Source organism: Pyrgilauda ruficollis, unplaced genomic scaffold (assembly GCF_017590135.1).
Source record: "Pyrgilauda ruficollis isolate IOZ18807 unplaced genomic scaffold, ASM1759013v1 scaffold54, whole genome shotgun sequence".
Lineage (NCBI taxonomy): Eukaryota > Metazoa > Chordata > Aves > Passeriformes > Passeridae > Pyrgilauda > Pyrgilauda ruficollis.
The window spans coordinates 4,028,775-4,042,275 of record NW_024527044.1 but is presented as its reverse complement, the minus strand read 5'-3'; the positions used below and the strand labels follow the sequence as shown (position 1 = coordinate 4,042,275).

General features: G+C 44.6%; 1 protein-coding gene across 3 annotated transcripts in view; it reads right to left on the bottom strand.

Moving 5' to 3' along the window:
- Positions 1 to 260: 260 nt before the first annotated feature.
- EVA1A (eva-1 homolog A, regulator of programmed cell death) overlaps positions 261 to 13,501 on the bottom strand; it is a 203,374-nt gene continuing 190,133 nt past the window's right edge. For 2 of the 3 annotated variants that reach the window (XM_041480874.1, XM_041480875.1), the window contains 3 exons: positions 12,735 to 12,899; positions 8,823 to 9,005; positions 261 to 1,658 (listed from right to left, as the gene is read on the bottom strand). In XM_041480874.1, coding sequence (XP_041336808.1) covers positions 1,288 to 1,658; positions 8,823 to 9,005; positions 12,735 to 12,899 — 719 coding nt within the window. In that variant the 3' untranslated portion in view covers positions 261 to 1,287. Of the gene's footprint in view, positions 1,659 to 8,822; positions 9,009 to 12,734; positions 12,900 to 13,501 lie in introns of all 3 variants that reach the window. The other variant, XM_041480873.1, reaches the window with a different exon arrangement.

Here is a 13,501-nt window from a genome sequence, read left to right as displayed (position 1 = left end):
ATGAAATCACGTTGAGGTGACCCCTTGAGTAACCAACATATTGCTCAGCTCTCCTGCCCATGTGCACCACAGAAGTTGATAGATGGGCTGCAGCCAAAAAAAAAGGGGCTGCCACTTCCCTGCGTGCAGAAAACATCAACCTTGATTGCTTGCAGAGGTGTGCTGCTCTTCCAAAGATCTCCCTCAAGCAACACCTATGCCAAAAGTGAGGATGCAAATTCAATTGTATTGAAGCAAGCCAGAGTTTATTTAGCATTTATTACCCATTTTGTTGTCAGACATGGCTTCTTCTGTGTTGGTTTTCCTCTGGTAAACACAGAATTTTTTTTAAATTTTATTTTTTTAATAAAATATATAAAACATTGTGCATTGCTATCCATAAGAAAACTGTAGTTTAACAACAATAACAACAAAAAAAAAGAATAAGGCACATTCCTGTGCAGCATCTTCAAATATATATATATATATTTAAAACAAAAAGAAAACCTTTTTCAACCTCTTTGAGGTTGTTAACTTCTCACTAGTGACTGACACATCTCTTATATTACCAGAATTTCACTGTTGGAGATGGGTTGGGTTGTGTTTGACAGGGGCCAGCAGGGAGAGCAGACTCAAAAAAATAATAGGATTTTATCCCTGAGGTGTCAGTAAAAAAACTAAATGTTCCCATTGAAAAGGAAGATGAAAAGACAGCCATAAATAACTGAACACACTATGGCAAACATCCAAGCACCGAGATGATTTCACAATGGAAGAATCCCCCTCCCTCCCATCCCCCAGTTCTTAACAAGTCCTATTTGCTGTTGGGTTTTAATTAGGTTAATCTCATGGCTTCCGAAGTCACAAGACAATCGGTCAGGATGCACCTCCCCCAAATCATCTTTCCAGAGTTGTCATTTTGTTCACAATTCTCCTACAGTCCTCGGGAAAGGGAAACCAAAAAATCCTAAATGGAGACGTCCAGCCAAGAAAGGAGCACTCGCACCATGGTGTGCCCAGTGCCACATCCCACATGGGGGAGCTGCCATTGTCTCCTCCCTGCCTGTTACTCGGAAATGAAGTTGGCAATCACTTCTTTGAAACCAGAAAGTGTCTGGGAAGAGGGGTGATACCAATACGTCAGGGAGAGAGAGATGGGGAATCATCACGGCTGTCCATCCGCACCGCTCCAGGTGGCACACCTGACAGGAAAGGGGAGATGCCCGTGTTGTATTGTCCCCTCGCTCTCCTCTCCAAGGTGTGGGCAGCCCCAGGGGAGCAGGGCAGGAGCGCTGGAGCCCCCATGGCTCAGTAGTAGCGATTGAGGCTCCTGGTGCCGGGAATGTCGGGCTGGCCGTTCATCCAGATCTCGCGGATGATGCGCTCCCGCTCCTCCAGGCGCTGCGCTCGCTCCAGCTCCTCCGCCGAGGTGAACACGTTCATGTTCAAAGTCCTCTCGAACCTGCGGTGCCTGCGGGCAGACAGGTCCGACGTGGTGTCCGAGTCGTCGTCGCTGTCGCTGCTGTCGCTGTCGCTCTCCCGCTCCCGGGGAGGTTTTTTGGAGGAGGAGCGCTTGCAGTCCGTCCGGCAGGACACCCTGAGCACCAGGGCCAGCAGGGTCAGCACGAGTCCAATGCACACTCCGGACACAAAATACAGCGCAGCCCGCTCGGGGTTTTCTGCAGGGAGAAAGGAAACGATGGAGGAAAAGAACCCTTTAAAAACAGAACACACACAGCCCCTCCATGCACGCACCACAACAGTTTCTGCAGGGGCCGAGTTTCCAGTCTTACTTCCATGCCCTCCTGCCTCCTCCCCCGTGGGCAATCAGGAATTTAAACCATGGATTTGCTGCCAAGGCATTTGTCTACATGCAGAATGAGGGTTTGCTACAGTTGAGTTTCGGAGTTGGCTGGAAGAGAAGGGAGCAGCACACAGAATTAAATCTGATTCCCACGGGGCTGCTGCACAGCCAGCTGCAGGTAAGTGCATCTTGCTGTCGCATCCACTGCCTTCACACCAGCCGTAAGGATGATTACAAAACTTTATGTGCCCCGTGCTGTGGCCCAGCTGAATGGGAGGCTTGGCAGCATGACAAAAATGCACATTATTTATTCATAGACTTCATTTGCTTATCTAAGGCAAGAGTGCTGGCTCCCTGCCCAGACCACCAAAATATCTACCTGTGCTCCACAGGCAGAGCTGGAGTCAGTGCACCAACAGGATGAGTCCTGCACAGCCACATTTCTGAGGTGATATAACAAGACTCCAAAGGATCCACAATGCCTTTCAAACTAGGTCATCTTGTTTATGTACCACCTCCTTTTTTTTTTTTTTTTTTTTTTTTTGGTTCATGGAACTACTTAGACGTGTAATTATGATAAATGTTGTTACTGCCATTCCCCTGGGCTGAATCATCCTGGTTTACTGGTGCACTAAATGGGTAAAGGTGAACTGAGCAGAAGTGTCAAGGCCAGCTCTACTCTGCAGTGTCTGCTGGGTGTCTTCAGCTCAAGGATGGAGTCAGTTCCTCAGATGAGTTTTATTCCTTGAACCCAGAGATGGATCCATAACCCTGCCAGATGAGACCCTGACATTTGGCCCCAAAAGATCTCTGTAGCTAAAAGGCTTCACTTCCCTGCACAGTGCTTTTAGAAGTGCCCTTTCCAGTCAATCTCCTAAAGCATAGTTTGTCAAAGGTGAACTGGAAACTATTTGGAAATGCTCAAAACTCAACAGGGCAAGACCCTGCTCTAATTTCAAAGCTGGCTCTAAATTAGAAGTTTGCAATGTTCTGACCAGGAGATTGGACCTGGTGACCTGCAGAGGCCTCTTCCAACCTAAATTATTCTTTGACTCCGTGGTCAGAGCCCAAACACTGGCTTGTGCTGTTCTAAGCAGCGTGTAGTTCAGTGCCTGGAGATGTTCATGGAGCAGCTACAGAGATTAAAGCCTTTGTGCTTTTCACTTCTCTCCCAAATGAATCTCAAAGGTGTCTGATGAGCCAAGGTGGAAGAAGATGTCAAGATCGTCTGAAAATTGGCTAATAAATCATTAGACTGATCCAAGAGTGGTTGGTGTGGATGACACAGGGAAAAATCAGGCTGAAGATAGGACAAAAAAAGATGAGGAAAGTGCAGCAGATAAGTCCAAAAAAAAGAAAGAGGTGGACTGGCCTCCTGCAAACTCAGCTGTAATGCAAAGAACAAGCAGGACACAGAACTGAATGTGCCAGTGGGCCCATGAGAGGGGGTTAGAACTGATGGTCTTTAGGTCTTTAGATGGTCTGTAAGGTATCTTCCAACCAAACATCTCTATGAAATGCAGCAGTATTGGAAGGCCAAGTGAGAGCAAAGCCACAGGCTTTAAACTAAGATATTATGACAAAAGCAGGACAGCATAATTCCAAAGGTAAAAGAGAAGATACCAGAGCAGGCAAGGAGAATGTGCCAATGGCCCCTGCAGCAGCCTGGCTGAGTGAAATCCTGCCTCCATGGGAGGCAATGGCTACTCTGAATGCAAGGGTTAGGACTCAGAACTGCAGCCTCCTTTGTGCAGTAGGAGGAAAAAGCAAAAGCTGCTGCTGCCCATCCAGTCCTATGTGAACAGTAAAGAAAAAAAAAAAACAGGAAAAGCAGAGTCTCTACCTGATAACACTTTTACCTGCATGTGCCATTTAACTGAGGTCAGTAATCACCCAGCTCATTTTGCAGGCAGCCTTAAGGGCTCTGGGGACACCTGGATCATGGGAGTGTGAGCAAAAGAGCAGAACTGGGATGTTTGTACTGGAAGGCACTGTGTGCAGTCTGCCTTGGCTCTGCCTGGCTGAGAGGATGCCACGAACACTTCCCTGAGCACCACATCCTGCACACACATGGGTTTGATTTGGTTGCATTAGTTCCACTGCCTGCTCCTTTAGAGCAACTCATAAAAAAAGCATAGATTGGAGCCTGAGACACAGACACATGTGGATTCTCTGCCCCCACTTTTGCCCTTGTCTTGCCTTTCCTTTCTCCTCCACACTCCTTTTTCCATGCTACTGTATCCAGTTCATGAGCAATTTTACCTCCATTGCTACTTAAGCAACCATTTTTCTTCCCCTGCTTGTGCTCGTCTGTGCAGCCCTTCATGCAGTGCAAGAGTTGTAATTGAATTTTTGGGCTCCAGTGGCATTTATGAGCTCCTACAGCTACTCTGTCAACATCTGAGACACTGTCTGGACTTCCTCACAGAGATGTAACCCTGTGTTCAGCTGCAGCCTTGACATTTATCGTACATACAATCCACTTGCACAGCAGCATCTCTTCTTTTTTTTTTTTTCTTTTTTTTTTTTTTTTTTCACAGCAGAAAGAGCAACCTAAGCTAAAAACCACAGGCTCTGCTTTTTCTCACTTAAGTAGCCAAATCAGCAATAGCCTAGATTTGGGGGTTTGATGGCTGATTAGTTATTTTGAGAGCCTAACCCACTGCATGTTCTACTTGTAAAGCCCAAAACAGGCACCTTCTTCAGTAAATGGATGCTCAGCACCTTCCAAAAGCTCGAAGGTGGCCCAGATTCATCACACCAACAGTGAAGTTCCTCAAAACGCTCACTATACTTGGAAAAAAGTTCTTTAAAAGTGTATGGACATGAGTACCAGGAGTTAGCACAATTTTGATATGCATTCTTGTGTGCGTTTGTGTGTATACACTTATTAAAACATAGATTTTGACCACTGAAGTTTTTTCCTCCAATGCTGGAGATGACAGCTCCGAGCTTCCAGCAGAACCCAATTTCTGCCAGTCTCTTTGGCTGGGGCTACCTTTCTCCTTCCTTGTTTTTCTCTCTCTGGATTGGAAGCATTGATAAAAATGTCACTGATTCAAGCCTAAAATTAGTCCAGGCAGACAAAAGATATATGCTCTACATAACCCTCTACACAAAAGCCACCATTTTCTAGGCACTCAAACTGGACAAAAAAATTAAAAACACATTTTATTTTATTTTTCCAACCAAACCAGCAGCAATTACAGTGCTTGTTTCCTGAGGGCTAACAATCTGCTGGGAGCATCAGCCCAGACTGCCATTAATTCCCCAGGAAATGCCCCAGGCCAAGGCTGTTATTGCTATTATAATAAATTGTTTCAATAAATAAAAAACAATCTAGGCATTAACGCTGCTGGCTTCCTGTAATGGCTTCATGCATTCTGAAACCTCAGTGGGGAGGAAAATTTCAGAGGGCCCCCAGTAAAAGGTTCAGCATTAAGCATGGCCAGACAAACAGTAGGAGCAATATCTTCCAGGGAATTTGCAGTCAGCCCCACAGGCTGCCGAAATCCCCTGATAGAACACAGGAAGCTCTCCAGGAGCCCCTTATTAATAAGGCTCAGGCCAAGCAGTCTAAAATTTGGAATGATCTCCCCTGGGCTGTATTTTGGAAGCCCCTTGTTAATAACTTGGCAGCAAAGCTTTGCTTATGAAAGAAGACTAAAACAGGAATTTGTGGAAGTTTCCCTCCAATTGCTTCATCCTAAATGCAGTGACAAAACTGGGATAAGTTTCCTGTCCAAAAGGAGGCACTGGAAGAGCTCTGATACATTTTGAATATTTAATATTTTTATAACCAAGAGGGACGTTTCTGGTCTTGCTGACAGTCTGTGACTGCAAAGACAGTTCCAGCTGTCACTGAGACTGGTGAAGACTTTCCAAACACTCAGGAACAGGTCCATAACAAATAACAGGTCTGAGGTTTGTAGGCAGAAATAGCCTCTAATTAAAAACCTAATTTTATAAAGAAAAGCAGCTTTCAGATAAAGGGTGTCTCAGTCCTTTGCAAGACTGAACTCTAAATAATATTTATTTGTTGGATCAGCTACTAATTTCATTCCTTATTGACATTATTCACACTTTTTCCCTGTTCCTGAAGAAATAGGTTCTAGAATCTGGGATGAGACTGACACCTAACTGGCTCTGATACCTCACAATGATAGCTGCAAATCAGGACCCTTTTGCTTCCTGCTGTGATTTTTACTGTTCAGTTGTCCATAGGAAGATTCCCAGCTCTTATGTCATCATCATCAGTCCAAAATTTGGTGGAAATGAGCACAGAGGCTTTTACCAATACTGGCACTTCTCTGTGCACTGCAAGACTGTACGTGTGTGAGTGATTGAATCTGCAGACTCTTCACCTGCAGCTGCCCACCCAAAACTGCAGCTTTGTGCACGAAATGTGAACACCATTGAGCACAAAAGGGATTCCACTATTTGTGGATGTTCTCCTCAGGCTAAAAAACACCCCACTGCCAACAGAGAGGAAAGACAATAAAGAGGATCATCCTTTCAAGCCTGCACTTTACCCATGAAATAGCAAAAACCCACAGCTTCATTTCCCTGCAGTGGATCTGAGAGTATCCACCACCCTCTGCCCCAAGAGAAAAAACACTTTTTTTATATTGCCCCTGCCTATTTACAATTTTCTTTTGCAAACTCCTATTCTGAGACAACTCATCAGCATGGGGAAGCCCTGAATGCAGCACTTTCAGTCTGCAGAGAGCACCTGAGGGACATTTTCAGTGTCATGGAACAGAGCAGTTCTTGCACTGCTGTTTCTCTTTGGCACCAGAGCTGTGGTCAGGAGCAGTGGGAAGATGTGTGACCCAGAACCAGCCCTCCCTGGCTGCTCAATACCTTGATTTTCCTGAGCCACTATAATGGATCCTCTATGGACATCAGCTGTGGCTTGAGCTGCCTTCAGGGCCCCAAACTCAGGGTCCCAAAACACAAGAAAAAAAAAAAAAAAAAAAAAAAAAAAAAAAAAAAAAAAAAATCCAACTGCTCTGCTGTTCAAAATATGCACTATGAAGAGGGATGGCTTGGCAGTGCTCTAGTTTTATGTAAATTATATTTGCACCCTGTGACACAGTTTGTCTTTGAAGTCATAAGCTAAAACATCTCCATACTCACATATAACAAAATAAATCATGACAAATCCATCATTTCCACTAAAAGCAGAGGCTAAATTACATGCAGCAGATAAAGATGGTTTAGGACATCTGCTGTTTCAATCCAAGGGTCAGTCATCAAATATTTTTATAATAAATAACAAACTGGACATATATGTCACTGAGACTGAAACCCATCTAACAGCCATGGTGAGGAGCCAGCTGATCTTTAAGGGCTCTTCCAACCTAAAACATTCTGTGGCTCCACGATACATTGGAAAACATAAGCAACCAAGTCCTGAACTCAGCACGTGAAACCAAAGTTTTGAGGTCTGAGTTTTCCTCTTTGACATCCAGCGGATGTAAACACAACACAAGGAAACCACAACAAGACAGGGCAGACAAATCCCACAGCAGCAGGACAGTTAAAGTTGTTTGTGCTGCATGCAGTAAAATCTGGAGGCTCCTGCCAAGGCTGACACCTTGTGACAGGGATGAATCAAGACCCTATGCCCTAAAACCAACACAAAGAGCTCTGCTGTGGGCAGTGGAAGCAAAGTCCATGGAGCTTTGTCAGCAGCCCTGAATCACAGTCCCAGATATCCTGGACCATTAATCCTACACCTTTCTCATCCCATTACTGTTCATATGGGGAACACAATATTAACAGCATTTTGTTTTATAGTAGGGATGGGAAGGTAGGTATTCTCATGTTAAAAAAATGGTAGCTGTAGGTAAGGGGGAAGAAGTGGGATAGACAGAAGACTCCTTTTAAGCTTGTTTGTTTAACTTTTCCTTGGAGATACCCGTGCAAGAAAACAAATCTATCCTACTCAGCTATCTTCTGTGAAGAACATTACTAATCCCATTTAATCTGCCTGACTCTGAAGGCTGTCATGAAAAAATGCATCCTGATGACAGGACTGGGTGTGTAGAAGAGCAGAAATTTGTATAACCCTTCATGGTCCTTTTAGAAGAATGCTTCACTAAATAATCTGCAGAAACATTCTCACTAATCTACTCAGGGGTTCCAAGTGCAAAGCCCAAGTTAGCTGCTTCAAATCCAAATACTTGGATTAGCAGCATGGGGGCATCTCAGCAAGACCAAGAGCATGGCACCAAGAATGCACACTGTTTAATGAATTAGAAAGACTGAATTAGCTGTCAGACATGAAAAAGTAGCTCACATACTGAATACTGAAGTTTTAATTAATACAGCCTTGAACACTTCCAGGAATGGGGCAGCCACAACTTCTCTGGGCCACCTGTGCCAGTGTCTCACCATCCTCACAGTAAAGAATTTCTTCCTAATGTCTAATCTAAACCCACTCTCTTGCAGTTTAAAGGCATTCCCCCTGGTTCTGTCACTTTTCTTTCACCTTTTAAAGTGAATTTTTTTAGAAGACTGCTCCCCCGTTACTTGAAAGATGCACGTGGGTGAAAGATAAACTGTGATCCAAGGAAATCTTACTCTAAAGTAGATTTAAATATACAATTAAGTAGACTCTCAAGTTACTTCATCTTCACACTTCTACTGAAGATAAGCCAAATTCTCTTAAGCAGTGTAAAGATTTGAGTGCTGCTTATTTTCCAAATTACAGAACAACAAACTCGCCTCCCTAATGAGCCAGGCTTTGATCTCCAGGAAAATGAAGCATTAGGAATAATACCACATGTAAGATTCCATTGTGTTTAACTGCAGATGAGAGCAGACCCAGTGGAAAGCAGTGCACAATAAACTCTGTTGTACTCTGCCTGCTAGGGCTGCCCCGGTCAGGCCTTTCAAGGGAGAATTCACTGAGAGAAGAATGAAATACACAAACAGCTCAGAGAGGCAGATTTAGCCCCAGGTGACTGTGAAAGGAGGATCTACAAAAAGCTTGCAGGAGCCCGGGGAGGTGTGAGCCAGCAGACACAAGTACCTGTGATGAAGGCATAGGCTGCCAGGATGTTGCTGAGCAGAGCCATCTCCGTGCCGACGCCCACGGGCTCCATGCTGCTGCTGCTGCTGCTGCTGAGCCCCGGCGGTTCTGTCTCATCCACAGGGAGCAGGAGGGGGGTGTTGTCTACAGGGTAGAAAGTGGCTGACCTCCCCTTCTTCTTCTCTGCTTTGACACAGAAAGAGAATGAGGAATGAGGAAAGTAGAACGTGATCCAGCCCTACCGTCTTATCCCCACCAGGTCAACATCTGTGTTCAGAAATCTGGAGCTGCTTGACAGGGAGCCACCCAAATTTGTCCCTTTTTGAGGGGTAGCTAAACCTTTTCAAGCAGCTTCAACTGAGCACATACCCCATCTGCATCCAGGTGTCATCATCTCTCCCCCATCTCCTGCTCTTTCATATCACCACTTAGACACACCCACCTATGCCACAGCAAATACATAATCAGGTTTCTTTTCTCTTATGTTAATCAAAGGAGCCTTTATCAACAGTGGGTTCAGCTAAGCTTGTAAGCAGGACTGGAAAACACTGGCAGAGCCCACAACCCTCTGCTGGTGTGGTGCTGTACTGATCCATCCACAGCTGGCAAACAGACATGCTTTCTCTCCAACCTTTGTGGGGAAGGGCAGACCTGAGTTTATGACTTCCTTCAGAAGCCTGCTTATATTGTGTTTCACCCAGACACCATTTCCCCTCTGGAGAGGTGAGTGAACATGGGTTAATGATTTGATTTTATTTGTTGAAGACTAGAGCTAAGGAGGCAGTTCATTCCAGGAGGCTCAAAGAGACCCTTTCAGACCTTATCAGTTCACTGTTGAGGGCTCCCCACACCTTGATCTGCAGGCAGACACCCCCACTACTCACAGAACAGTAATTGTTTTCAACACATGAAAAAGCCAGTGCACAGGATCCAGCTCCATCATCCATGTGAGTTTTTAACTGTATCTATTATATATTTCCAGGCTCCCTTCTCTGGGTGTCTTGCTCTGGCCAAAAGCAAGCACCACCCTGAAAAATCACAGACTTGCACCTGGCTTCTGCTTATCTGCAGGTATTAAATTCAGGACACTGCCAACTCCATCTCCAGTGATGCCACCAGTGCCATGCAAGCAAAGGCATTCTGTCAGGAGTGGTGATGTGAGATGGTCTCTGTTCCTTGGCTGCCTGATCCATCTCCTTTCCCTGCAAACCCAGCAGCGCAAGCCATCACATTCAGCTTCCTGCTGTGGGTGCCAGGAAGCAGTTCAGCCCAAGGAAGCAGTAACAAAAAGTGAGGGGTGTCAAAGAGAACAGGTAATACTGGATGGAGAGGGACTGAGGGCAGGAATGTTTGTGCAGTGATGCCAACTCCTAATCCGCCTCAAGGAGAACCAGCGGGGATGGATGTCCAGGTGTCACTGTGAGGGATCAGCCCCAAGGAATGTGGGCACAGCTGTACCTCTGCCACTGAATAGCTGCATGGCCTTGGGAAAGCCACATGTTCAAGGTTACCACGGTGTTAATGACTGGACTTCAAGCAAAGTGTTTAAACATGAGTGCTTGGTTGTCATATCCCAAAGTGTAAAATATCCCAGGAGCCTTAGGAGAATAGAGGTTACTGCAGATCCCTTGTGCAAAAGGACACAGAAGGTCCAAGGGCACATTTGGCAGGAAATCAATAGCAACACTTCACAATTTTTTTTAGTTCAGAATTTTTCAAAATTCAGATTAACATGTCCTCTAATATCTCCTTTATCCTCCCTGTCTGGTAAATCTGCCTGTACAAGTGTTCAAATTTTTTCCCTAACGCTGTTCCAAGGAAATCCACAGATGCTGGGTAAATATTTAACTTCTAAAAACTGAACCTAAAACTTGTATATTTCAGAGCATCTCAAGTAGCCCCATGGATCTAAACTAAGGCAAGAGAATCCTGCTATTAGTTGATGGATAGCAGAGAGTCATTCAGCTCTCCCCACAGCAGACACTTGAAGCTCATACACAAACATCTAAGCACCCCGGGGTCAGGAGGACATCCATGCAGAGTTGGCAGGTATGAGAAAGGATGCAGGGGAAATGCCCACCCTTCTAGAAGCCAGGTGAACACCCCAGGTGATCACAAATGACCCATTTATATGGGGGTAACTGAATCCTGCCTGAGATGTCTCCTGACTGAGGTCTGGCTCTGAACTAGTTAATGTAAGATCCCTTCACAATGAAGGAAAATGAAGGGCACCACCTCATAATCTCATATATATTTCCTATGTCAGAGGGACACCATCTCTGTGGGATGTGGAGCAGCCCTTGTAAACCATGTGCCACAACAGTGTCTTCAGGAGACAGAGTTAGGGATAGCTCCTCTTGAGATGTGAGATGTAAGAAGAATCCTGTTTTGTTTGTTTTTTTTTTTTCTTTTCACTTCTAACTTGTCAAATGAACAGATGCAATCAAACATGTTTTTTAAATTAATACTGGCCTGCATACACTAAACTCCAGCAAAGAGCACCACAAAACCACAGAACTGGTTTTATCATTGGCAGGATGGTGCAAGCACAGACACGGAAGACAGAAAATGACTGGACTTATGCAGGAAGGAAAAAACAAACACACACAATTTCACAACGGCCATGTGTTGCTACACTGTGTGGTTCCCTGGTCTGCCATTCCTTTGAGGATCACACTAAAAGATATTCCCTTTCCTCCTTGCTGGCTTTGAAGACTTTTCAATGCCTAATCAGCTCACTGCTACTGGTTTTCTCCTCACCACCCTTCCTTAGTTGTTGCCAGTCACTTGAACGGTTTCTCTGTGAGTTTACAAAAAAGCTGAGCAAAATGCTTTCAGCCAGCAGTAAATTTGCCCAACACCCCAGTACAAACACAGGAGAGGTTATTCATGATACCAGGCTGACATTAGCAGTTTTAACAAAAGAAATAAAACAGGAAGGGAGAATTACAGAAATTTCCAAGTATTTTGGGTTTTTTTGAAACATTCTTCTAGGTTTTAATTTCAAAATGACATCTTTGTTTGAAAAGCGGTGCATATTTTGAAAGTGAATGAATAAAGTATGTGAAAACTAAACAAAAGGTTTCATTCATAGAAGTAAAATGTTTAGATGAGTGGAAATGAGTTCAGGATATTTTTCCTTGCTTAAAAGAATCTCCAAGATCACAATATTTATTTGGAACTAACTTACAACTCTTTTCCTTGACAGTTTTTCAGTATGGCCTCCAAACTGACAAACCTGCTATTGCCAGTTCGTGTTTATTTGTGAATTGACTATCCAAGCTGTGGATTAACTTTGCCAGGAGTGCAGACAGAGACAAGCTCTGCTCATACCCACCCTCAAGCTGAATCTCTGGGAGCACAGACCGGGATTTCCAGTAGTGTCGTAAACCATCTCCTCCATACAGGGAAACAACACAAAACCACTGAGGAACCCAACACGTGCTCACCTGTGCTTTTCCTTTATTCATACACCACCCCTTCCTCCTACTCACCTATCCCTAGAGATGGCTAAGATCTGACTTCATTCATATCTTTCCACTTTGCATTTTATGAAAATAGCATTGTATTTCAAAGCTCAGTTGAAAACTTCTCTGTCCCATGAGGCAGATCTACTGTCTCTGCCCTTTTTTTTTTTTTTTCTTTGCCACTAGACAGGTCTGGAAAGTATTTCTGTGATGAGTTTGGACATGCATGGCCATGACTGCTATCCCAAGAAACCCTGTGTTCCTTGAACAGTTTCATAGTTTCACTTTAGCCAGTCGTTGGTCACATCTTGAAGCTGTCGCAGCCCTTTCTGACTGTGACGTGGATGGGATTTAGGAGCAATACAGAAATCCAGACAAGAGGAGATGAAAAGGAACAGTTACAACACTGTGAAGTTTGGGCCAACACCACAATGGTCACAGGTACCTGGGAGAGCTCGCTCTATGTTGGAAGGAGAGACATCCGAAAGGAACACGCCGTCCCCTATAACATTGGGGTCAAACACTCTTGGCTGCAGTGGGAAATGTGGCTTCTGATACCCTTGTTGATTGGTGGGTCCTGCCTGAGTTTCATGCAGAAGTTTCTTGGGAACTGAAAGAGAGGAGCAAGAAGAGCACAGTTGTTAGAGTGAGTTATTTCAGCTGGTCAGAATGAGAATTGTCACGTCATGCTACGGGCTCAGCTGATAGTTAATTATACCACGTGCAGCCCAAACAGACACTCATTTTCCACTATGATGAATGCTCTCCAAATGCCAGCACAGAGACATTCAATGAGAGAATGCTGGAAACCTTAAAGTAATTAAGGTACTGTTTATTTACAGTTAAGCCTTGAGACTAGGCTAAGGATCAGGTTCAGATGTTCTATTTAGACACTCATCTCAGAAACAGAAACAGAGGTTAGCAAGCCAGGCTTTGGCCTCAGCTCTAGGCTTCAGAGAACTCCAGTTACAGCTCTTTGTTCCTACCACGACAGCAGGCTGGACAGGATGCCCTATAGCAATGGAAGGTATAGCTGTGCCTGAAATCCTGCCTCTCTCAGCCACCAAGCTGCTGGCTCAAGACTGAACATCAGATTCACAAAACCAAACTCTAGAGGATCCTGTCCACGTGAAAACATAAAGCTTAAATAATCCACCACAAAAATAAGTTCTTGCTGTAATAAACCCTCCCCACCCTGTGAGATCCAAAATA